We start from the raw sequence: 24150 nt of genomic DNA on the forward strand, positions 1-24150 counted from the left end.
CGCGCTGCATGCTCCTGAAAGTCAACGGTGCAACAGTTTCAAAGTCTACTTGACCGTTAGGAGGTTTCGCCGTGATAACCTTGCAAGACCGTTCCGTATACTGTGAAGAATCGGGGCGCCTGCGGAGTATAGGAATGACTGGGTGATGGTCTGTCCCCAAGCTATCGTATTATCTGGTATGGAGTTTTGGCCCCAGTCCGTAACGGATACAAGGGCTTCCGGCGCGATGCAGCATGACGTATGCAGCTGCCCTTGCAAAGCCACCCGAAGCGGGCGGGAATCGAAGAGCGCATTGGTTTTCGTCGGGCCCCACGGCGATTCTGGAATCATTCACTCCAGACAGCAACATGGTGATGGATCTTTCTGCAGATTGGGCACCGGACAAACAGCGACTTTTGAGTTTCTGCTAATCAATAATGGGGAGAAAATCATTTCTTCCGAGATTGATTTGCTCCTGGTCTGTTGCCCAACCGAAGCTTCTCGCCGGGATCTCCCAAGTCTGGAGCCCAGCCAAAGTGCCGGGATGCTGGGGAGACACTCGACCTTTCCTCTCTCCTCTCTCCTCTCTCTGTCTCTCCCTCACTTCGGTCCGTCAAATACGGTTGTGGAAGTGTAACTGAGGTCCATTTATTAAGCCCCCGCCACCACTTCCTCTAGCTTGTACATCTGATGGATTTGCGATGCCTAATTCGAAATCCTGCTCACACATCGCACACTTGTCGTCTGAGCCGCGGAACCTCGGCCGGAATAAAAGAGCGGTGGTGTTGATTTCTTTCTTTTCACTCACGTACGGCGGTGCCTTTGCGGCTTCTAACTGTGTTGAGCTAGAGCCCGACACTATTGCCGTCATATTCGTTGAAAAGCCCATCACGAAGTGCGTAGTTGAGGTTTTGCCAAATAGGGCGGTAAGTGCAGAGGTCATGCACTCGACGTCGCCTGATCCATCACAATCACCATGCCAAGCCTCCGGTGGATCATGGCTGTGCAGAATTTTGTGACATCGTGTAACGAAACGTTATACGAACCTCATGCAATACTCGAAGTATATATATTCCACAGTATCAAGCTTAACGTTGATAGACTATCCATACGCAATACGGGGGAGACTTATTATATGCAGTTGGGTTGGACTCCCGACAGCGATATGTTTTCCATTCATGTTCGGCCGGCATTGCAGAAGAACATTTCATAGACGGCGGTGTGGTATACAACCACACCACAAATAATCGTAAGTGATGCAGATGAATGCCGAGTATATGAGATAGCTGAAATCCAGGGGTCTGTACACAATTTGATTACTAGAAATAACTGCATGAATCTATATAGTTTAGTAAAGTTGGTCTACCACCAACATACACTGGATCCAGCCATGGATGCAACTACCACCAGAATCTGGCTAGAAACTACTCGTCGCAAACCAAAGAGCACTAAGCTGAGTCTAGGTTCGATGGTTTCCAGGCTTTTTCATGCAGCCATTCGCCCATGATCCTCTGGAATTCCGTCTTCTTCGTATGAGCATCTTTGAACGACGCGGCATCTCCATGCATTCTCTCGGGCATCAAGTCAAAGCCATGGATCTGATCGGGGACGAGGAGCCAGCGCACCCTGCGCCCAGAGTCATCGACATGCTCAAACGCGAAGCGCTCGTCATCCAAGATCAAGGCTCCTGGGGTCTTGCTGAGCGTGTCCTGGCCGACTTTCTGGCCCTGGATCGGCTCCGGCCGGTGCGCGAGTTTGCAGGCCATGCGCCACGCCTCATGTGAGAGCTGGTCCAGCTCGCAGGCCATGATGAAGACGTTGGGCGGGAATGTGTCTCGTGGCGCGTAGATGGGAGACAGCAACGGGTCCTTCAGAGGCTGGCCGTACGGGATATAGCTCCACCTGAACAATGGCGAGATCCGCGTCAGGTAATCCGTCGGGCTGCCGCGCATGCCCTGGAGGGCCGGCTTGTATTGACGGTTTCGGATCTTATCCTCGGCGTGAATCGATTGATCGAGCGAGGGGTACATGGGCACCACTGCTGCGGGCTTGACGGTCTCTCGGACCAGAGGTAGCTGGCAGACGGCCATGGCGAGATTTCCCCCGGCCGAGAAGCCACCCACAGCAATGCGCTGTTTGTCAATCGGAAGGCTCGCGTCCTTATGCACAGCCAGCATGAGCGCTTGGATGTCAAACATGGGCGTAGGAAAGGGGTGCGCGGGCGCCTTTCGATAGTTTAGCTCCACGACCAACACGTGGTGCATATCAGAAAAAGCCCGATTCCACGGGTCATCGTCTTCGGGGCCTCCTAAGCAAAACCCTCCACCGTGGATATTGAAGAAGCAAGGGAGGTTTTTGGGCGATTCTTGGTCCCAAGATTGCGGGAAGAACACTCTGCGAAAGTCAGCCTTGATGTTCTCCGGCAAAGGTTGCGCTTTCTGTGACCAGCATTGAAGCTTCACGGGGCCTTACCGAACAGACAGGGATGGACGGCACTCGTAAGTCTTGACGAGATCTGGGGAATGAGGCGGCTTTCTCAGCCGGTGATATAGCGCCCCACCATATCGAAAAGAGCCGGCGAGGGTTTGTAACAGAGTGATTAATATGGCCTTGTATGAAGCTACAAGCAGACCTGGATGGGGTTGCAGGTCCGATCCGGTCGTGGCCATGGCGAGTATGTTGCCGTAAGAGCAGGCTTTGTGGTGATATATATCAAGATATCTTGTCGGATGGCTATAGACACCGGAGCATCTTTTAGGTCATAGGTTCAGCGATGCAAAGATTGATATCAGGATTTGGAGCAGATTACAGAGCAGCGGTGCTCTTAAAGGCTGGCGTCCGGGGCTGGTTATTTTATTTTACATGGGATGGCAGGAGCATCTCCACTCTGTGTTCCTGCATTTGACATCACCACAAGAACTACGGCGTAGGCTATATGGTCTAGCCAGGGCCAAATGGATCCGGGGATACGATCAAGTTTTGCATTTCGCTGCAATCCCTCGTTCCGGGTTTGAATAGTAATCGGCAGTTGGATTACTGAAGGACAAACACTTGCAACAACGCACACATGCATTCATTCGGCTTCTGGCACAGCAACATGCACGAAGATTGGCTTATGCGGTTGGTGCCCCGCTTGAAACACGAAACAAAACAACCACGGATATTCTTTCGATGCAGGGGTCGCGGCTGAGCTTCCCGTTCGTCCCTTGTTCGCTTCCTCCTCGAGGAGAAATGAGCAGTCTTGCACCTTGCAGGTGGTTTTCTACCGGTAGGTAGCATCTACACATGAGTCACACCCGGTGTGATCATACGGTATACGTACTTGTCCGCCTCATCCTGTTTCCCCTCGAGACTAGAAACAATTGCCTGCAAGAGACCGGGCCAATCCCGCAGTCACTGAAGGGCAATGGTTCTGGGCTCCGCGATAATGAGCGCCGACGTTTGATTCGCCAATATGCAATTACAGTGACTCTGGCCAGGTGGGTACTCCGATTGAAAATGACCAAATCAAGTCGAATTCCGAACGTCGACAATGACTACACACGAATCAGCGCTCGTAAGCAAGCATACGAATCCTACTCTAGCTCCGTCCATGTCGTCGCCGCCGGCGATGAGACCGAGTACCCAAGGCAACGGCGAGGGGCGATCAGCGCTCCGTCGGCTTCGGAGTCATATCTTGGGCTGACGAGGCAACGACGTCCAGCGGTTTGCTATATAGCTGTAGGCAGCGACTCTGTGTCGCTATTGGAAATCATTAAAATCAACTCGTCTTGCTAGTCTGTACACTGGCGGCCAACATTGCCAGTGTCTAATCGGCCAAGTCTTGTCTTCCGAATATGTCGTTCTCCACGTGCAAAAACGACAACCTTATAGGACCAAATGTTAGTGGTTGTCGAGATGACTTCGATTTCACCGTCAAGTTCGAGCTCGTGGTGTTTTCCGTCGTGCCTTCAGCTATATTCCTCGTATTAGCCCTTTGGCGGACATTGCATTTGTCTCGAAAGCCCACCATCATCAACGAGCCGGCCTTGCAGCTACTTAAATTGGTAAGTACCACTGCACTGTCTTTACTTTCCAAACGCAACCTATACTGAACATGCCCAGGGCTGCATCACAGCGTACCTTGGCCTTCAACTAGCTTTGTTGGTTCTGGCCGCTGCTCGCTCCCTTGATGTGACCGCTCTCAGTATTTCCTCAACAGTGCTGCGGTTCTTGGCAGCCATTGGCTTGGTTCCGCTGTCGCTGCTCGAACATAGCCGTTCGGCAAGGCCTTCTGTTCTCCTGAACGCCTACCTCTTCTTATCACTTCTATTTGACATTACGCAAACACGCACCTTCTGGCTCGCCTCGGGAACGAGGTCGGAGAAAGCAAATACTGCTCTTTTCACAGCTTCAGTTGCCCTGAAAGCCATCATCCTTCTTGTCGAAGCCAGACGCAAACGAACCTTCATCAGCAAGTGGGATGAGAAGGAGCACAGCCCAGAAGAAACCTCAGGTCTCTACAGCCTGGGTGTATTTTTCTGGTTGAACCGGGTCTTTATCGATGGCTACAGCAAGATCCTTCAGATTGACGACCTGTATCCCTTAGATAGCGGGATGCGAGGCAGGGTTTTGGATGAACGCTTCGCACGACATGTCGACTACTCGAAGATGAAGGGGCACAAGTATGGCTTACTGAAAGTGCTGTGCCGGACTCTCCTCATGGAACTGCTGCTCCCCGTAGCGCCCCGGCTTGTACTTCTTGGCTTCTTGTTCTGCCAGCCATTCTTCATTGAAAGGCTTCTCACCTATCTCTCCGAACCAGAGGGGCCGAATTCCTCTAATTTCTCTTACGGGTTCATTGGCGCAGCTGTTCTGATATATAGTGGAATCGCCGTTTCCACTGCACTGTATTGGTATTTCCACTACCGCACGCTCCTCAAAGCCAGGGGCATACTCGTCAGTACTGTCTACAGAAAGACTCTGGAAGCTCAGCTCGGGACGAGCGACTCTACGGCCGCAATAACACTTATGAGCACCGATATCGAACGGATCAACGTCTGCTTCAGGTCTGTACACGATGTCTGGGCATCCTTCTTTGAGACGGGACTCGCCAGTTACCTCCTGTACCTCCAGCTAGGGCCTGCGTTCGTGGCGCCCATAGTGGTAGTGATCTGCTGCATCTTGGCTATATCGGTAATATCGCGTTATACTGGAGATGCACAAAGCAAGTGGATGACCGCCATACAACGCCGCGTTGGCTTGACATCTACCGTCATCGCAAATACGAAAAACTTGAAGCTGTCTGGACTTACTCAACCAGTGGCAAACTCGATTCAACAGCTCCGAGTTGACGAAATTGCGAGCGGAAGCCGGTTTCGCAAGATCCTCATCGCTTCTGCCTTTTTTGCTTGGACACCAGGGGTTCTCTCGCCATTCGTCACTTTCGCCTTTGCATCTCAGCAGCTGGGCGCAACTAAGATTTTTACGTCGCTATCATACGTGATCCTACTGGCAGACCCTTTTTCCATCATCTTCCAGAGTGTACCGCAAATTATGTGAGAACCCATCCATGACCATGTATCGCGTCCGCTTACTAACTCTTGGTGAGTGCTGGTCTGGCATGCCTCGGTCGTATACAGAAGTACCTCGAATGTGAGACACGCAGCGACTTCCGATCACTTATAAATGCCAATGAAACCCACGAACCAAGCTCTACGGAAAAAGCTGTCTCTAAACAAGAGAAGGGGCCATCTTTGAGCGGCAACTCGCCTGCGATCACCATCAATGAAGGAAGCTATGGGTGGACACCAGAAAACATGGTACTGCATGGTATTAATGCCAATTTTGCATCATCTGCGTTGAGTAAGTCCCTGTTCAAGACCAGCTGTCTATAGAACACTTGCTAACTTCGTTACTGGGCAGCCATTGTATGTGGACCTGTGGGATGCGGGAAAACGTCCCTTTGTAAAGCGTTGCTTGGAGAGATCCCGTTTCACAGCGGACACATGCGTCTCCGCACCGCATATAGACGCGTTGGATTCTGTGACCAAACGCCATTTCTATCCAATGGGACTGTCAGGCAGAACATTATCGGTTTCTCGGACTTTGACGAGAAACGGTACCGCGAGGTGCTCTCCGCTACAATGCTGGACGTCGATCTCGAAACTCTCCCTTCAGGTGAAATGACCAACGTCGGAAGCAACGGGATAACTTTGTCAGGAGGACAGAAGCAGCGAGTTTCCCTGGCGAGGGCATTGTACCTGCAGTCAGACCTCCTTATCCTGGACGACATCTTCTCTGGCCTCGATGCGGACACTGAGGAGCAAGTCTTCCAGCGAGTGTTTGGGCCAGATGGGATTGCTAGGCGACGCAACTCTACGGTGATATTGATGACGCATTCTGTCAAACATTTGCCTGCGGTCGATCATATCGTGGCGCTTAGCATTGAAGGAACAGTCGCTGAGCAAGGTACATATCCGGAACTCATGGCCAATGATGGGTATATCAGAGGGCTAGGTATCAAAGCTACTGAGAGTGAGGCCTCCTCTACAAAGTTGGACCTTGCAGCCGATCCCCAAGGACCTGCAGCTGAGCTTCTGCGACAAACCAACGCTATATCTTCCATTGCCCCAGACATGAGCAAGGCACGCCATACGGGTGATCGGACGGTCTATACGCATTACTTCCGAAGCATTGGCTGGATTGTCACCGCAATCATTGTCTTTTGGGCAGCCTGTTTTGGTTTCTTTCAGGGGTTCCCCAATATCTGGTTGACCTACTGGAGTGCGGATGCAGCCAAGGGCTACGAAGTCCGTTCTTGGTCCTACTACATCGGCATCTACTCGGTCCTCCAAATGTCACGTATGCTATCATTGTTCATGTGTGCCTATTTCGTCCTCGTCACGGCGGTCACCAAGTCAGGAGCAAAGCTTCACCTGGATACTCTGACCACCCTGATGCATGCACCATTGCGTTTCTTCACCACTACCGACAATGGCCAAACCACCAACCTCTTCTCGCAGGATCTGAATCTCGTCGACATGGAACTGCCAAACGCGCTTCTTAATGTCGTCTTGGGCTGTTTTGAGGTCATAGCTGGAGCCGCTGTCATCATGAGTTCTGCTCCGGCGATCGCTGTCAGCTACCCCTTTTTGGCCCTACTGCTATACTTCATACAGCGCTTTTACCTCAGAACCTCAAGGCAGATGCGGTTCTTGGACCTGGAAGCGAAAAGCCCCCTTTAGTAAGACAAAACACATACTACCTATGTTAACCTTATAACATTCAAGCTGACCCAACCTTACTCTGTAGTACACACTTCCGAGATACCACTCATGGAATCGAGTCCATCCGAGCTTTTGACTTCATGGAAGAAGATCGCGAAAAGAACAGGCAGCTCCTGGATACTTCGCAACGTAAGATAGACAGCACTATCTTCACTGCCCCAAGTTACTCCGTTTCTAAACTGTTACTAGGACCGGCCTATCTCCTTGCCATGGTCCAGCAATGGCTGGTGATGGTCATGAACTTTGTCGTCATGGTCTTGTGTGTGATACTCACAAGCCTGGCCGTGAAGTTGAGATCCAACTCGGGCTTCACTGGAGCGAGTTTGGTATCGTTGATGACCTTCGGAAACCAGATAGCATACACCGTTGTCTCCTACACGCAGCTGGAAACATCAATGTAAGTGGTCGTTGAAGCATTCCCATTGCACGGAGGGTTGAGCTAACGGTAGCACAGTGGAGCTGTCTCGCGGCTTAGGGCCTTCAACGAAACAGTTAAACCTGAGGATCGAGATGACGAGGATTTGGTTCCGGCTGACAACTGGCCGGAGAAAGGCGAGATAGAGCTCAAAGGCATACGTGCGAGCTACAAGTGCGTTATTGGAGTCCAACTGTGGGTAAACAATCTAACAATCTCGCAGCACGGAAGTGAACGAAGATAAGGAGCCCGTCCTGGCTCTCAAGAACATTGACCTTAGCATCACCCCAGGCGAGAAAATAGCAATCTGTGGAAGAACGGGATCGGGTAAATCCAGTCTGATTGCGTATTTGCTCAAGCTACTCGACCCCGTTCCAGGGAAAGCAGCGGTTGCGCGCATCGACCAAACTCCCCTGGATCGCATCGACAGACCGACGCTCCGTCGCCGTATCATCGCGATCCCCCAGGAAGCGGTCTTCTTGCCCGATGGGTCCACTTTCCGTGCCAACTTGGACCCCTTTAGCGTGGCGACGGAAGCCGACTGCCGATCCGTCCTGGAGACGGTGGACCTCTGGGCCTTTGTGGAGGACCGCGGCGGTCTCGAAGCCGGGATGAGCGCGGGCACCTTCAGCCAGGGCCAGAGGCAGATCTTTTCCCTAGCCCGCGCTGTGCTCCGGAGGCGAGTACGGGCCAGGGGCCTTGGTCTTGGGCAAGGTGCGGCCGAAGGTGAAGGTGGTGTCCTTCTTTTAGATGAGGTCAGCTCGAGCGTGGACTTGGAGACGGAGAGGGCGATGCAGAACATCATCCGCGTCGAGTTTCAGAAGTACACCGTGGTGGCTGTGAATCATAGACTGGATATGGTCATGGACTTCGATCGTGTTGTGGTTATGTCCAACGGAGAGATTGTGGAGATTGGGCCGCCAAAAGTGCTGGCCGAGGACGAAAGCACTCGTTTTGGCGAGCTTTGCAGGAGGGAAAAGAGATAACGACATTACGAGGTATGCCGCTGCCGTAACTGAGTTTATCCTTATAAGTGGCCTCAAGTCATCTATAGAGTAGTGGATAAGTACATAGCACTATCAATTGAAGCCAAGACTCAACCACTCATGCATCATGCTCATTATCCGTAGCCCGGCGATTGTGCCGGTAATGGGGGTGGATCAGTGGAGAACTTGACGGGAGACAGGGGCTCTCCACACACCTACAGCGGCAGGACTGCTGAATATGGAAACTGCCCAGACTGAATACGAGAATCCATCCGGCATGTTTCCCAGTTCATGCAACTGGCTATCATGGCAGATAAAACCTCTATAAGCCAGTCTTGACCTTCTATCTTAAGGGTGAAACTCTTCATCTCCCACGGAGCACCAATGACAACTTGACTGAGTTCGGCCAATTTATCAATACAAGATGGTATCCACACGGTCTCTGATAGCCCTCGCGAGCATTGCTGCGACCAGCTTGGTAAACGCCCATGCTATCCATCACAGTAGGCTGGGCAAGCGAGTACCGTCTCCGCTTGAGGTGAAGCTCACGGCCTCCACGGACGACGTAGGCGAGATCGTGGCGAACATCACCAACATGGGCGCCGAGGACCTCAACTTGCTCGTGGTGGGCACTATACTCGACACTAAGCTGCCGGTCGAAAGACTGATCGTGTCCAACGAAGCTGGTCAGTAGACGAATCACACTCTATGCATGTACGGGGCCATCACTTGCTAACTCCTTTTCGAATCGAGAAGGTGCCGAGATGCCATCCAAGGGGATCCATGTCAGCCTGGAATATGAGGCCCTCGCCAACGAGCATTTCGAACTGCTGAAGGCCGGCGCCTCGCTCATGACCGTCATCGACGGCACCAGTGTACACAGCTTCGACGAAGCCGGGACCTATACCTTCGAGGCCCGGGGTATGCTTCCCTACGCGCTCGCACCGTCGACGCAGCTAGGCGGCTCAGCTGCGTACACGTCCAACGTCCTGCGCGTAGCCGTCACCGACGCCCCGCGGCGACCCGCGCAGGCCTTACTGCCTTCTTCTTCTCCGCAGCTAGATCGCCGTGCCAAGTTGCAGCCCGGCTGCAGCGCGACGGAGGAGGCCGACATGTTCGAGGCCCTGTCCAACTGCCAGAAGCTCGCGCTTGCCGCCGCGGCCGACGCCGCGGACCCGGCATCGAAGCGCTTCGTCGAGTACTTCCAGACCAACGCGCCCGAGACCCGGCAGACGGTCGTCGACCGGCTCGCCGCCGTGGCGGGCGAGTGCGCCACCGCGGACGCGGGCTCCAGCCGCCTCTTCTGCTACGATTACTACAACGTCTGCGAGGTCTACGGCCCGCTCGTCGCCTACTCTGTCAGCAGCGGGCCGGATACCATGGTGGTCTGCCCGCTGTACTGGGAAAGACCTGGCTTGACTACGGAGTGTACGTTCGCCTTTCCCACCCCCTGAAGTAGAGATGGTGGACAAAAAAAAAAGGGGGGGTGGTCTAGGAGCTAACTCACATTGTGTTTTTGGTTATTAGGCCATAAGCAAGACCATGCTACCACGATCCTCCACGAGACGACGCATTCCGGCAGTGTCTACTCCCCGAAGACCAACGATTACGCATACTCGTATGAAAACATCACGCAGCTAGAGCCTTGGTTTGCCCTGAACAATGCCGACCAGTACTCGCTCTATGCCAATGGTAAGTTGAAAACTTGGATGATCATGTATACCATGATACTCTGTAATAATCTACCTTGTAGCTGTTCACCTGAACTGTTGATCGTCGGTAGCCAAAGGATAATTCATGAAAAGGGACCCTGCAGTAATGAACATATTGAATATACCGGTCATGGAATCGGTGTATCGTGTCATTTGAGCGCATGTGGCACTGCCTCGTTGGTTGGCGTACAGGATCTGTGTTGATGATGACAAGGTAAAAAGCTACGTATACAACCAACTCACTGAATAACTCGTTTGCGCTCGTTATATTGTGTTCATCGGCGGTGAAAACTGCTTATCTGATTTAGAATAAACACGCAGCCCCAAAGTCGCTGGCGGATGTAGGCTGGTAGCTGCTGGTTTAGCTGCGGCTGCGGCGGAGGAGCAGTGTCCTGGGATATGGTTCATGCGGGCATGGGCCGGAGTGATGGAACGCAAAGCTGCAAAGTGTGATGTAGAAAGGACTTTGTCCGCCGGTGCGCATGCGTCTTAATTGCCGCAATATACCTAATGATTAGGTTCCGAGATCTGCATTTGTTGGTAAGATCAAATGTATACACGTGATGAATGTGCCTGACCTTTGCCTGAAGCTAGGCTGCCGGATTTCCCCTGGATTGGGAGCCTGGAAAGGACGGACACTGAGGCTTTGGATACAAGCGACGTGCTGTGTTACTGAATGAAATTCTGGAGGGCTGAAAATTATACCAAGCCGGGGCTAGCAGAGAGGATGCTACAGCAAAGAAGGTTGAGATATCTCTCCTCGCCGAAGCATTTGGCCGTTGATCCTTAACCCCGGGCTGCTGCTGAAGTAAGTGCAAGTGGTGAGTGACACTGTCATTGATGACCCTGACCTGAAGACCTGCCGAAACGTGGGGTTGGTTAGCGCCCAATTTCATGCACCCGAACCATCTGGGGATTCCATTTCCGTTCCGCAGCCAGCCCAGGTGCCCCTCCATCTCACACCACCTGAGCCAGCCCCTCAGCTGAGAGACCCGAGAGACCCAGAGACCCAGAGACCCTGCAAGCGTCCCGTGCTCCCCCAATACTTGCCTACCCGACCAAACATCCCGGCGGCGGACTGACTGACTTGCAGGCATTCTAGCAGCATCACTCGCCTTACATACGGTAAAGCACTTACTGTGCCGCAGTCAAGGGTATGTCATGTAAGCTTCACCCCACCCCCAACCCAAGGCCGCTCGCTCGCTCGACTGCATGAGCCCACTACACACTACACGCTCCTCCAAACAGCCCGTCACCACCACCACCTTAACCACCTTAAGCCGTTCACCGTCATTCTCGGAAGCCGCTCTGTGTCGTCAAGCCCTCATAACTGAAACCTAATGTAGCCGGGAAGCCCGCATTACACTTACTTACACTTACGTACACTCACACGCACCTCTCTTCTGGTCTGTCCGACTAGATAGATCAGACGCCGAGCCCGACTCGTCCGAATTCATTCTATACCTACCTTCTTAACTACGCTGACGCAGACCGCAAACAAACATCTTTCTTTCCTCATCTTTCCCTTGCAATCGCCTTGTTGCAGGCGATTCCCCGACCCTTGCCCTCCCTCCGCCTCCCGGCAACCGAGAATATACGTCCACGATGTTCGACCTAATCCCCAAATTCCTCTCGTAGGCGGCCTTTGACAATACCCCCTGTCCATATGACGCAACTGACTAACACGAATGACCCGGCCCTCAGCTCGATAGCCTCCTTTCTCTTCCCCCTCTTCGCCTCCTACAAAGCCCTCAAGACGTCGGACCCGACCCAGCTGACGCCATGGCTGATGTACTGGTCCGTTCTCTCGTGCGCCCTGCTCGTCGAGTCGTGGCTCGAGTTCATCCTCTGGTGGATCCCCTTCTACAGCTACTTGCGCCTCTTCTTCCTGCTCTACCTGGTCCTGCCGCAGACCCAGGGCGCGCGATACCTCTACGAGACCTACCTCCATCCCTACCTCGAAGAGAACGAGACCCAGATCGAGGACTTCATCGCCAGCGCCCACGATAGAATTCGAACCGCCGGAGCGGCCTACCTGCGACAGGCCATCGAGCTGGTCAAGACCAAGATGCTCGGCATGCCGCCCAGCGAGCCGAGCGCCGAGGAGGTGCGAGCCAAGGCCGCACCTCAGGGCTACACGCAGGCACTGCTCGCTAGGTTCAGCGTGCCGGCTACGCGCTGGGCGTCCCAGAATGCTGGGAACGCAGGTACCGAATTCTATAACCTCCTGGCCGGCGCTGTGAGCGCCGCGACAGCCGCGACAGGCGCCAGCGCTCTAGCCTCTGCAGGTGGTTCCTCTGCGGGGGGTACGCGCAGTGTGCAAGGGACCGGGGCGGCTGGGATGACTTCAAGCGGGACGCTGATCCCCGACAACATTCGCGGATCCCAGGAGAAGATGAGCTTCATTGCATCGCAGCGGGAGCGACTGAATTTCGTGCTCAATGCCCTCGACCGCGAGGCTAAGGCTCTCCAGCGGGGCGAGCAGGAGGGACACGACGGCGACCGCAAACCGGGGAGTATGAGCCTAGACGGCTCTGACAACAACGGCCACAATAACGGAAGCGGCATAGAAAGACCACCGAGCGGGCACAGTGTGTGGAGCGCACTGAGCAAGAGCCGTAGCGAGGTCGACTTCGAGAAGATCGAAGCGGAGAGCGCAAGCGAGGAGGACGAGAACGGTTTGCGCCGGCGTGCCGAGGCCTCGACTCCCGGTTCCAATGGGGGGCGTGCTGGCTGGAGCTTTCTCGGCTGGGGGGACTATTGGAGGATCAGCAGGACCGGCCACACCAGTGAACGAATCCCCAGCAAGAGGCCTGAGCTCTGGCGTTGATCGGCCCTAGATGGATTACTTTAGATCACACGAAGATGGGTGACGATTCTGCATGAATAACCGCATGGACGGCAATAGGGTTATGGAATAGGAGTTTTGGGCGAAGCGACTGTCGATGGTTTTCGGTGGAATCGGGTCCCTCCCGTATAAGGAGCACGAATATTGCTAGATTCAAATGTCCGCAAGGGGCTAAGGTGGCTATTCTCATCGGGATGAACCTCACAACTTCTTGCTGAGCGCTCGCGCCTTGTTTGAGGGGTGCTGCTTGTATCATTACTCTATGGCCCAACATGATATCATACGTCCAGAGCGACTCTATCGGCGCCTTAGCCTGGCATGTCTGAATTTGAGACGAACTAAGCCCGTCTTGCTCGGACACGATCTGGCTAACAGCACTGCCGTCTCTTTCTCCCGTTTCCTCTGATGATACAATCCGGGGTATATCCCATCCTACACGTACTTCTGGACGGACTTCTCGCGCCGGCCCTATACTGTGCAAATCCGCCACGGCTCTTCTTCCCTGCTTGTCCTCGTTTACCAGATCTATGTGTCATGGTATATAGTACAGACAAGTCATTTCACTCCCTCGCAGAAAATCGTTCCTTGTACTTTTTTTCTCAACCTTTTTCCTCGTTTCTTTTCTTCCCTCAGATACTGGTGCTCATGCCACTTCCCGCCGACTTCTTGAAGGGGTACCGGACCTCGTCGTCCTTGCGCAGCCAGATCTGCTTCTTCTTCTTGGTGACGACGTGCTCGACCCAGACCTGCTGGGCGTGCGAGCGCATGAACTTGCGGATGAAGCGCGGGTCCCAGAGCTCCGAGGCGATGCCCAGGTCCTTGCAGCAGCGCATGAGGGCGTTGGACTTGCAGCCCTCGGCCGCGGTCGAGATGCCGTCCTCGTTGAAGTACTGCTGTTCGCCGCGGGCTTGGCCGACGAATCTGTTCGGAAGGGGAGTTAGCATGCCGGATTGCTAGGGAGAGGGGAGGGAGTAATTAACATACCGTCCGTGGACGATCAAGGCATAGTCCCGGCTGACCAGCCGGTCCTGCACGACGAGGTCGCCGCGCGGGGCGAGGCCCCAGCCGCCGGGCCCGAAGGCGTTGTTGAGGACGCGGCGGTACTTGATCTCGGGCAGGTAGATGATGCCGTCGGGCTTGACCTCGATGTCGTCGGCGTCGAGGGGCGCCTGGAGGACGGTGGCGACCTCGGGGCCAAAGGTCGAGGTGCCCAGGCCGTGGTAGGACGAGGACCAGTCGATGGGCTTGTCGCTGCCACTGTTGGGGTCGGTCGCCGCGGGGGCGTCGGGCAGCGGGACGCCCGAGACGGCGGGGACGGGGTTGCGCGCGGCAGTGGGGGACGGGGAGGAGGAGGCAGCGGGGGGAGGCGGCCTTGGAGTTGGTGGTGCTGCTGGTGCTGGTGCTACTGCCGTTTGTTGTGGAGGAGGAGGAGGAGGGGGGCGTGGATCTGGTGGTGGTGGACGTCGTCGTCGTCGTGGGCTTCGAGGCCGTCGAGGTGGCGGCGGCTGACCTGGAGGCGGTGGTGGAAGGGTACTGCCTCGCCTTGGAGACGGTGCCTAGGCTCCGAGTGGGAGCTTTTGTGGCGAGGCCGAATTGGCGAGACGCAATGCGCAAGCAGGTAGTAGCACGCGACGCCATGATTTCTATGGCTGGGATCTGTATGTCTTGACTTGTTGTGTGGTGTGTCGATGTGGTGCGAGATAATGCAGATGACTAGTCGATATTCGATTTCCCAAGAGACGGACAAGTGCTTCTCCAAATTTTCGATTGCTTGACCCCCCAAGGATTAATTAGATCAGTTGCTGGTTGCTGATTGCTGGCTGCTAGTGGCGCCTCGCAGCGGCGGGTGTTAGCGGGCCGAAGGGTAGCAGCCTATGAAACGGCGAAACGGCCCAGCTGCTACCAAGAACAGCCCCAAGAGGGCCCCAAACAGCAGTCATCCATCAATCCATTGAAACGACTCTTCTTGTTTCGTTTCTATAGGCACGGTCACATCAATCCGAGGAGTAACCAGGGTCGAGAATTGTCAAATGTACAACATATTGGGGGAGGGGTTGTTTTCTAATTTACATGCAGCCCTTCAGCTCAATCATGGCCGAGGTAGATATACCAAGTCCCCACAGCTCGGGCATAGAATAATCATGTTATACATCATGCGTCCTTCATAGACGTCCTCGCGTCGTTGTGGTGTTTCTTCCAACACTCTCGGAAGATCTCCATCTACAGCAGGCGAGGGAGGTTCTGTTGTTAGTGCTCATTGGTACTGGGCGAGTTAGTACGGAAGACAGGCAGGCGCTCACCTCTTTCTTGCACTGGCGCCAATCCTTCTTGTCGTAGTAGCAGTCGGTCATCTTGGCATTCTCGTCTGCCAGTCGGGTGTCTTTGGGTTAGTGGTTGGGTCGTTGAATGCTTCGCACTGACTCTGGAAGCGGCGTACCTGCACATCCTGTGCTGAAGATTCGCTTGTCCCTGCAGGAGGGAGTGGGCGTGTGTTAGCTACCTAAATGAGAGGCAGGTGTTGCAACGTCATAGTATAGAATACTCCAGATGAAAATAATACTCACCACTCGTCCGGCTCATCGTCGTCCTGAGCAGTCTGCGTAGTAGCCTTGTCTTTTTCCTCGTTCGACATAGTTGGCAGTAGTGTAGTGTAGTGTAGTGTAGTGTGGTGAAGATGGTCTCTCGTACGTTTGTTTCAATGGCCTGGTGTTGGAGTGGCATCTAACCTAGGCAAAAGTAACTTGCCGTGGTGGATTGATCGATTGATGGGTTGTATGTAGTCACCCCACGGACCATAATTATGCCCCGACCGCCCGCTCGGTAGTCGGTCTCAGATGAGGCATCGCAACTAATAACAAAAGAGGCCAGGCCACGATATCCGCCTTTCTCTTACTCACTCTCTGTCTGACTGTATTCTGGACAATCCTGGACAGCTTTTTATAAAAAGCCCATTGCCCCCCCCCCAGCCCAGCCTTTACTTCCGGGCGTCAGCTTTTGACTTTGGTGCCACTTCCTCACCCACACCAGTCGCCAGGCATCTTGCATTCTCCGCCGGGACCGGCATCATGCCCCCTCCCCGTAAACTCAACGTCCTGGTCTACACGGGGACCGGCACCACCATCGAATCTGTCAAGCACGCCATCTACTCGTTGCGACGGCTCCTGTCCCCCAACTATGCCGTCATCCCCGTCACCGAGAACACCCTGCTCAAGGAGCCGTGGGGCCCCTCCTGCGCCCTCATCGTCTTCCCCGGCGGGGCCGATCTCGGCTACTGCCGCGCCCTGAACGGCCAGGGCAACGCCATCATCGCCGAGTACGTCCGGCGGGGCGGCGCCTACCTGGGTCTGTGCGCCGGCGCCTACTACGGCAGCAAGAAGTGCGAGTTCGAGGTCGGCAACAAGCCCATGGAGGTCGTCGGGTCTAGGGAGCTGGCCTTCTTCCCGGGCATCTGCCGCGGCGGCGCCTTTGCGGGGTTCCAGTACCACAGCGAGAAGGGCGCCAGGGCCATCAAGCTCAACGTCCGCAATGACCTCGTGAAAGGTGCGGGCACTTTGCCGGATCAAGTCACGACCTACTACAACGGCGGCGGCGTGTTTGTGCCGTTCCGCGGCGAGCTCGGCGATGACGTCGAGGTGCTTGCCTCGTATGCCGAGGAGCTGAACGTGGATGGCGGCGAGCAGAAGGCCGCTCTGGTGCACTGCAAAGTCGGCCTGGGCAGCGCATTGCTGTCCGGGCCCCACCCCGAGTTCTCTCCCGTCAACCTGAGCAAGCAGTACGACGTGCCGGGCTACGACGAGCTGATCGCGACCCTCAAGGCCACGGACAACGAGCGCACGACCTTCCTCAAAGCCTGCCTGACTAAGCTTGGTCTAGAGGTGAGCCGGGAGACGTCCGCTGTGCCTTCGCTGTCGAAGCTTCATCTGTCGTCGCTGACTAAAGGGGAAGTGGACATCCTGCTGCACTCTCTAGAGCCAGTCATCACGCGGAAGGATGGCGAAGAGTTCATCAAGGGGGAGCAAGACACGTTTCATCTCGAAAAGGAAGAGACCAGATGGTCTACGCACGACTTAAAGGAAGCATTGCCTCCCACGACCAACGGCGAGGCCCCGAAGGCGGTGGAAGAAGAGGTTGGCATCGTCGACTATTCCAGCATAACGAAGAGAGTCGTGGTGCATGAGACTGCCTGGCCTGACACCAAGGAAACCCCCTATTTCAATCATCATGCTTTCTACGCCGGGCTTAAGGAGTACCGGGAGGAGGATGCAGACGCCGAAGAGTGGGGAGACCACCTGATGTACGGCGAAGTCGTCACCAGCACGAACACGCTCCTGGAGAAGAACTACAGCCTCCTGTCGAAGCTGCCCGACGGCTTCACCCTGACCGCCACGACGCAGGTCGCCGGCCGCGGGCGCGGCAACAACGTCTGGGTGTCGCCCGCCGGGTCCCTCATCATGTCGACGGTGATCAACCACCCGGCGCACCTGGCGCCCACGCGGCCCATCGTCTTCATCCAGTACCTGGCGGCCATCGCGATCGTGCAGGCGGTCAAGGGCTACGGCCCGGGCTACGGCGAGGTGCCCGTCAAGCTCAAGTGGCCCAACGACGTCTACGCGCTGGACCCGCGGGCCGAGACGCCCGGCGCGTACGTCAAGATCGGCGGCATCCTGGCCAACTGCGCCTACTCGGACGGCGCCTACCAGATCGTCCTGGGCATCGGGATCAACACTACCAACGGGCGTCCCACCACGTCGCTGGACGCGCTGCTGCCGTCGCACCTGCCGCCCTTCCGCATCGAGCGGCTCGTCGCGCGCATCCTCACGCGCCTCGAGGCCCTCTACAAGCTCTTCGTCCGCAAGGGGTTCACGACCGAGCTCGAGCGCGTCTACTACGGCCACTGGCTGCACGGGCGCCAGGAGGTCACGCTCGAGGCCGAGGGCGGGGTCAAGGCCCGCATCGTCGGCATCACGCGCGACTGGGGTATGTTGATGGCCGAGGAGATCGGGTCGGGCAAGATGTGGGCGCTGCAGAGCGACGAGAACAGTTTCGACTTCTTCAAAGGTTTGGTGAAGCGGAAAATCTGAAGAAGACTCTGGAGCAGGCGGTGAAAAGTCAGGCGTACCAGGACGGACATAAGGATGGATGGACACGTTTCAAAAGCGACTTACGAAAAGCATTATAGACATTAGAGAGGGATTCGGGATGCGAAAGGGTAGAGTGGCGATAGCGCGCCAGTTTGTCATTATGTATTATCTCCCCGTTCATAGTTGACGAGTTTCCGTGGGGGCTATTCTGCCTCGCTTGTCCACAACCATCTATAGAAATCCCCCCACCCCCCCGATTTGAACTATGCGGATCGGACTATCCTCGAATACTTGGACCCTGCCGATGATGGCAAAGGAAGAGCGGTTCGGCCTACTGGCTATTGGTTGCACACACACCTTCTCTCTCTCTCTCCCTCTCTCTCTCTCTCTCTTTCTCTCTCTCTCTCTTTCTCTCTACGTCTCGACTATGCTCTCCTCCGCGGTCGAGGGCGTCATCTGCCTCTTGGACGCCGCCGCATGCCTCCCCGCCCTCCGCGCCGAACACACATTCGCCGCAATGTCGTCCAGCCCCTCGTTCTTGACCTTCTCGTCGAGCGGGTAGACCGCGCCCTCGAGCCCCCCGCCGCTGACGCTCCCGCCGATCGTGTACTGCCCCGCCGCGTACAGCCCCCGGATGACGTGCCGCCCCGCCTCGTCGTGCACGAGCCCGGACGCCTCGTCGATCCGGATGAAGGGCACGACCCGCGTCCGCCGCCGCGGCGTCGGCGACCGCCCCCGCGGCAGCGAGATGTCGACCGCGTAGTAGGGCGCCTTCTTGAGCGCCAGGGCGCGGTGCTCCGGCTTCTTGCCGAACTCGTCCGTGCGCCCCGAACGGATCGACTCGTTGTACTCGCTGACGGCCTGGCCCAGCCCGTCGGCGTGGACGCCGATCTTCTTGGCGAGGCGGTGCAGCGTGGTGGCCTTTTGGTGACGGGGCTTCTGCGGTTTCCGCGTGGCCCGTTTGTCGCGGGGGAGCTTGTTGGTTTTGCTGCTGTTGTTACTACTATTGTCCGTCTTTTTCTTGCCCAGCTTCATCTTCTGCAGAAGCCTCTCCTTCGCCTTGGGTTTCGGCTTCTTCGTCGCCAGGGCCCATTGCCGCGCGTCGAGGATGAGGAAGGCCTCCCCGCCCGCCTTGCGGCCCAGCTCCTTGGAGAAGGCCTTGCCCTCCATGTCCTCGGCCGCGAAGCGCCGGCCCGTCTCGTGGGCGACGGCGATGCCGCTCATGTGGGTGCGGGCCAGCGGCAGGACGGACGGCGGCGACGGTGGCTTCGCGGTCTTCTCCATGCAGATGTAGGAGATGACGGCGCCTCCGACCTGCCGGGCCAGCGCGACGCCCGAGACGCTGCAGGCATTGCCACTACCGCTACTACTTGAACTCGGCGGCGGCGCGGGCGTACTGGATGGCGTGGATGGGTCTCCGGTCGCCAGCACCACCCCGAGACGGGCGCGGAAGAGAGTGCGCTTCGCGGGCATCATGAGGACGTCGGCGCTTCTTCTATGGCGTGGGGACCAACGCTCCATGCGTAGGTGGCGTTTCAGAGCCAGGCAGATGGGCGGGAGAACGTCACATTCGACCCCCGTCACTATTTTGGCCGCATCCGTGTCCGATTTCTCCCCCAGCAGCTTCTGCGATCCATCGTTATCAAATCCATTTACCAGCCGCAACGCTCGGCAGGCCGGGCGGTACTCTAGTTGGCGCAGCAGCCCCGCCGGCTTCGTCTTGGCGTTCTCTAGCAGCGCCTCGGAGGCGGCACCGGTCTCTCTTTTCTGGAAAGGCCATGCCATGCACGACAGGCGGCGGCACGGGGGAGATCTCCGGGACAAAGGCATCCCGGTGCTGTTTCAGCCACGCGCGGGTCTCGGCGTTGGTCGTTTTGCTGATGAGCACGTCCAAGTCGCCGGCCCCGAGCGGTTCATCGTGGTGGGCGTGCTTGCCGGCGTCGGCGCCATGTGCGGCCGTGGCGTCGTCTATCAGGAGGACCGAGAGGGACTCATCGTGCTCAAGGGCTTCTAGCGCGGTGCAGATGGCGGCTAGGCCCGAACCGATAACGATGATATCGTATTCAATGTTGTTGGTGTCCTTGCCCATGAGGGGGTCTCGGCTTTCGAATCAAGAATGTTCTAGTATGTAAGTATGTGAATAGTACGGGGAAGGTTTGCCCAATGCGGGATGTTGAACAACATGTTGTTTACCTATATATAGGTACGTGCAGTGCAGTGCAGTGCAGTGCAGCGCAGGTGGCATGCCACTTTGGAGCGAAATTGGCTCCCTATGAGCGGAAATCAGGCTTCGTCCATCGCCAGGTTTAATCTACGGTCCCGCATGGGCATGGGCCTGGCCGGACGGAAGGCCGTGCTGTGACATGGCGTGGTGGCAGGCCCATATGGGCCAACGAGAAATTACTAAAACCACCTAGCGACGGTGCAGTGCCAATGTGCAGATCAAGCCTGTCGGTACGGTGAGGCTGCAGACCGGTCCCAAATCTGCAGGCGAGATCAATTGGATGACTTCACTTGGGCGGCCGGGGGTGAGTAATACGCATGGTAAATTGGGTCCGTAGTCCATTTCCCTGTCAACTCCATCCGACATGATCATGGGGTTTCGCGTTCTCCTATCCATAGTTCCGTAATTAAACCAACTATGCCAAAATAGTGGCACCACGCCAAATTGATATATACAACAGCGACTCCCACTCAAAGCTCCCTGCCATCTTATCTGTCTGTAACCACAGTCTGCCGCAGTTTACCAGCTCTCCCAGATTTCCTTGGGCAGAACGGTCCGCATGACGGTCCAATGCCCAAGCGCCGTTTGAGGATGGTGCTTGACGAGCACGTCGGTTTCGTTGTTTCGCACTAGCCCGACTTTATCGCCGCTCAGGAAAGCCGACTCTGGCACTTCATGCTTTGGCACCATGAATTGCGCCCGCGCCATGCTCTGCAAAAAGTCCCTGTCGACCGCGTGTCTGAATGCGATCTTCTTGGCCGTCTTCCTGCAGAAGACTACGACATTGTCGAAATCCTGCCCAGTCGTTGCAATTTCCTCCTCAGATGGCTTTGGCGACTCGCGGAATACGCGGCACGAGGGGAACACCTCCCGGATAGTGCGCATGACGGTGCTCAGAGGAGGCAGCAGGAAGTCGCCGGCATAGTTCTGAGGACTCATTAGAGGAAATCTGGAGATCGTGGGGACTGCTAACTTACAATGGCAATGACACCATCTGGCTTGAGCAGAGCATTGAGGGACTGGAGGAACTCCAGCGTAAAGAGCGGGATGGGCTCGGCTCCGCCGGTAAAAACGTCATGAAGAATGTAGTCGTAGTGCTCAGGCTCCTCCAATGCAGCTCGGGCAGTGTAACTGACTGCATCCTCAATTACGGCTGTGTGGTTTGCAGGAAGCCCAAAGTACTTGACGGCGTATTCGTAGACGACGGGGTCAATCTCCACGATGGTGGTGTCAATCCCATGGGCAATCATAGCCGATGGAGACGTTCCAATCCCGAGACCACTTGGGAAATGTTCAGTACACATGCGATCCAAGGTGGGCAAAAAGCGGCATAAAACTTACATATTCAGTGCCTTGGCCTGGTTGTCGGGAACCTTTTTATCCACCTTCACAAGCCGTACCGCCTCCAACATCGTGAACACGGCGTAGATGGGCTCGGCCACGATCGGCTTCTCCAAGTTCGTCCACTCGCCGCCGAGGAGACTGTGATCACATCTCATCACTCTGAAGCCCCGCTCATGGCTTTCAAGCACTGACATGTAGCCTGTCAACGACTCACGTCTGTCGAGCAAAGACCACTGCTGTGTTCCCAGAGATGCGTCGAGAGCTTGCGTTGCCATCGGGGTCATGAGATGCGTGTTGAGAAAGGCGGCATGCAAAAGCGCCGGAGTGGCGAGCAACAAGTATTTCGAGGGTGCCATGACCGTGTAAGCCCCAGCCAGCACCAGCTCAAGACCGACTCTGGTCGAGATGATGGACTTGCCGATGTGGCTTCCCAACTGTTCCGCAGAGAGCATCTCGGCGAACTTGTATACTCCGAACGAACCGAACCCGGGGGCAGCATCTGCCGCCCATTTGGGCAAGCCCGAAAGATCCAGAAGCTCCAAGACGTCGGCCACGCTGGCCACGGTCAAGGTCATGAGAGGGAACAAGGTCAGCGCCTCGGTGACCAAGGGACCCCAATAGGCCGTCAGTCCGCCGCTCAGCTTGAAAAGATAGAACTGCACCATGGGAATGTATGCAGCAATCAGGGGAAGCATCATAAATGTCTTGAGAGGCAGGTTCCTCTTGAAGAACAGGTTTCCAGACCAGCCGACAAAGGCTGCCGCCATCAACACGTAGTTGTGCCATATGGACGAGGGAATCCCGCCGTACACGGGCGAGAGGGTTAACTGGGAGACATTGGCATACACGCCGAGGATGGTCAACAGCGACGCCGCCTTGCCGTAGACCTGGCCTTGCTCAAGAAGCCATTTCGACCAAGTCTCGGTCTGAGCCTGGTCTTTGAGCTGCTTCAACTCGCGCTCAAAACTTTCGGGGGTGAAGGACGAATTGGGGTCTATCGGCGGGAGCTCTTCCTTTGGCGGAGGCTCTTCCTTCCGAGGGAGTTCCTTCCGTGGGAGCTCCTCCCGCGGCTCCTTCGCCTTCTTAGCTGACCGTGTGCGAGGGGCCATGGTGAATAAATAGGTGGGAAAGATGGATGGTTCTAAAAAAAAAAAAAAAAGACGACAAAAATGACAACTACAACTCCTATAATACAGGAGGAACTGGACTCCAACCAATAGGGCTCAAAGCAAAGGCAAAATATTCAACAGCCCGCTGTTGAGGCTCCGTTGTCCGTATGTGTTGTCCGGCGGAAATGGCCAGATGTTTTCGCGAACCAAGAGCTCCATTCAATTACCGGTCAACCACTGCCTACCACGAACGCAGGGGCAGTTCAGGAGCCACATTTGGTTTCAGTTACAGGTAGACAGGACCCTGACTGGGCGCCGCTTGCACGAGCTAGTCCGCCTAGCCTCTAGCCACATGCACGACAGCTGGCTGTCGAGTAGGTGTGGCTTGACAGTCTACAGGTCCGATTGTCACCTTGCCCCTCAAGCCACACCTTTCCGCCGAAGCTCCACCAAAATTCCATCGCCATTTCGAAGCTTCAGCCGGGCCATCGAACATTGTCGCATACCTCGGTTCGGTCCAATTGACTGAAGACATCGCCCACCATGGCTAAGAAACGTATGTGGCCGCCCTCCTGGTCCCAAGGCGGCAAGACTTGTTCACTGCTGACTCTGCGCCCAACCGCACAGCCAAGGCTCGCATGATCAACGTGCGCCTCTTGTCCATGGCCATGACCGGATTTTTCTACTCATTCACACGACCACGAGTGGCACGGCCAATGAGCATGCTCAAATACGACCCAATCGGTACGGTCCATCCCTCCAGCTCGGCCCTGATTCTATGCTGCTACGTCGGTCAACGTTCCCGCTGGCTAACGTCGTTGTTCCTTTAGTACGGAAAAAGGTTCTTTTCCTCGAGCAAAAACGAAAAGGCAAATAACCGTACACGCCGACGACAAACGAATTCGATGACCATACGTATGGAATCAGAGCCACTCTGCTAGGCTCTCCGGGATAGAACCCAAGATGGAATCCGTGAGGGCCAAACAAGATCTGGCCAACAGCTGCCAACTTGTACATTACTGTATAAGTGTGTATCATTAGGAAGCCTGGAGATATCAAGCATCATCAGCATAGGCAACGAACTAGGCGTTTTGATTTGAGAGCTCGGCTTCTTAGCTACATAAAGAACACTCTCGTCACTTGCAGCCTACTACAATACCATCATCCACCCCGGTAGATACCAC

At 55.6% G+C, this 24150-nt stretch overlaps 10 protein-coding genes across 10 annotated transcripts; 5 read left to right on the plus strand and 5 right to left on the minus strand.

Annotated features, from left to right (window-relative positions):
* Positions 1-1427: 1427 nt before the first annotated feature.
* On the minus strand, positions 1428-2648 carry PG986_011853 (uncharacterized protein; the record flags this gene model as incomplete). The annotated part of the gene is made up of 2 exons (XM_066848075.1): positions 1428-2373; positions 2452-2648. 2 exons carry the CDS (start codon positions 2646-2648, stop codon positions 1428-1430), a joined length of 1143 nt encoding a protein of 380 aa, XP_066694771.1.
* A 1167-nt stretch (positions 2649-3815) lies between these two features.
* Positions 3816-8648, plus strand: PG986_011854 (P-loop containing nucleoside triphosphate hydrolase protein; the record flags this gene model as incomplete). Its single annotated transcript, XM_066848076.1, has 8 exons — positions 3816-4025; positions 4084-5516; positions 5570-5823; positions 5884-7204; positions 7273-7376; positions 7437-7644; positions 7702-7836; positions 7886-8648. 8 exons carry the CDS (start codon positions 3816-3818, stop codon positions 8646-8648), a joined length of 4428 nt encoding a protein of 1475 aa, XP_066694772.1.
* Positions 8649-9072: 424 nt separating this feature from the next.
* Positions 9073-10421, plus strand: PG986_011855 (Neutral protease 2; the record flags this gene model as incomplete). The annotated part of the gene is made up of 4 exons (XM_066848077.1): positions 9073-9334; positions 9405-10076; positions 10176-10340; positions 10402-10421. 4 exons carry the CDS (start codon positions 9073-9075, stop codon positions 10419-10421), a joined length of 1119 nt encoding a protein of 372 aa, XP_066694773.1.
* Positions 10422-11965: 1544 nt separating this feature from the next.
* Positions 11966-13190, plus strand: PG986_011856 (receptor-type tyrosine-protein phosphatase O; the record flags this gene model as incomplete). Its single annotated transcript, XM_066848078.1, has 2 exons — positions 11966-11994; positions 12065-13190. The coding sequence occupies 2 exons, from the start codon at positions 11966-11968 to the stop codon at positions 13188-13190; spliced, it is 1155 nt and encodes a 384-aa protein (XP_066694774.1).
* A 647-nt stretch (positions 13191-13837) lies between these two features.
* On the minus strand, positions 13838-14846 carry PG986_011857 (uncharacterized protein; the record flags this gene model as incomplete). Its single annotated transcript, XM_066848079.1, has 3 exons — positions 13838-14129; positions 14193-14579; positions 14671-14846. 3 exons carry the CDS (start codon positions 14844-14846, stop codon positions 13838-13840), a joined length of 855 nt encoding a protein of 284 aa, XP_066694775.1.
* A 513-nt stretch (positions 14847-15359) lies between these two features.
* PG986_011858 (uncharacterized protein) lies at positions 15360-15840 on the minus strand (the record flags this gene model as incomplete). The annotated part of the gene is made up of 4 exons (XM_066848080.1): positions 15360-15428; positions 15509-15588; positions 15646-15677; positions 15773-15840. The coding sequence occupies 4 exons, from the start codon at positions 15838-15840 to the stop codon at positions 15360-15362; spliced, it is 249 nt and encodes an 82-aa protein (XP_066694776.1).
* Positions 15841-16273: 433 nt separating this feature from the next.
* PG986_011859 (biotin-protein ligase) lies at positions 16274-18289 on the plus strand (the record flags this gene model as incomplete). The annotated part of the gene is made up of 1 exon (XM_066848081.1): positions 16274-18289. One exon carries the CDS (start codon positions 16274-16276, stop codon positions 18287-18289), a length of 2016 nt encoding a protein of 671 aa, XP_066694777.1.
* A 414-nt stretch (positions 18290-18703) lies between these two features.
* PG986_011860 (FAD binding domain-containing protein) lies at positions 18704-20378 on the minus strand (the record flags this gene model as incomplete). Its single annotated transcript, XM_066848082.1, has 2 exons — positions 18704-19872; positions 19946-20378. The coding sequence occupies 2 exons, from the start codon at positions 20376-20378 to the stop codon at positions 18704-18706; spliced, it is 1602 nt and encodes a 533-aa protein (XP_066694778.1).
* Positions 20379-21032: 654 nt separating this feature from the next.
* Positions 21033-22966, minus strand: PG986_011861 (S-adenosyl-L-methionine-dependent methyltransferase; the record flags this gene model as incomplete). The annotated part of the gene is made up of 3 exons (XM_066848083.1): positions 21033-21440; positions 21491-21794; positions 21855-22966. The coding sequence occupies 3 exons, from the start codon at positions 22964-22966 to the stop codon at positions 21033-21035; spliced, it is 1824 nt and encodes a 607-aa protein (XP_066694779.1).
* Positions 22967-23509: 543 nt separating this feature from the next.
* On the plus strand, positions 23510-23796 carry PG986_011862 (mitochondrial 54S ribosomal protein bL33m; the record flags this gene model as incomplete). The annotated part of the gene is made up of 2 exons (XM_066848084.1): positions 23510-23522; positions 23594-23796. 2 exons carry the CDS (start codon positions 23510-23512, stop codon positions 23794-23796), a joined length of 216 nt encoding a protein of 71 aa, XP_066694780.1.
* Between the last annotated feature and the right edge of the window lie 354 nt (positions 23797-24150).

This window comes from Apiospora aurea, assembly GCF_038362705.1.
Source record: "Apiospora aurea strain CBS 24483 chromosome Unknown utg000008l_segment0_segment0, whole genome shotgun sequence".
In the NCBI taxonomy this organism is placed as follows: Eukaryota; Fungi; Ascomycota; class Sordariomycetes; order Amphisphaeriales; family Apiosporaceae; genus Apiospora; species Apiospora aurea.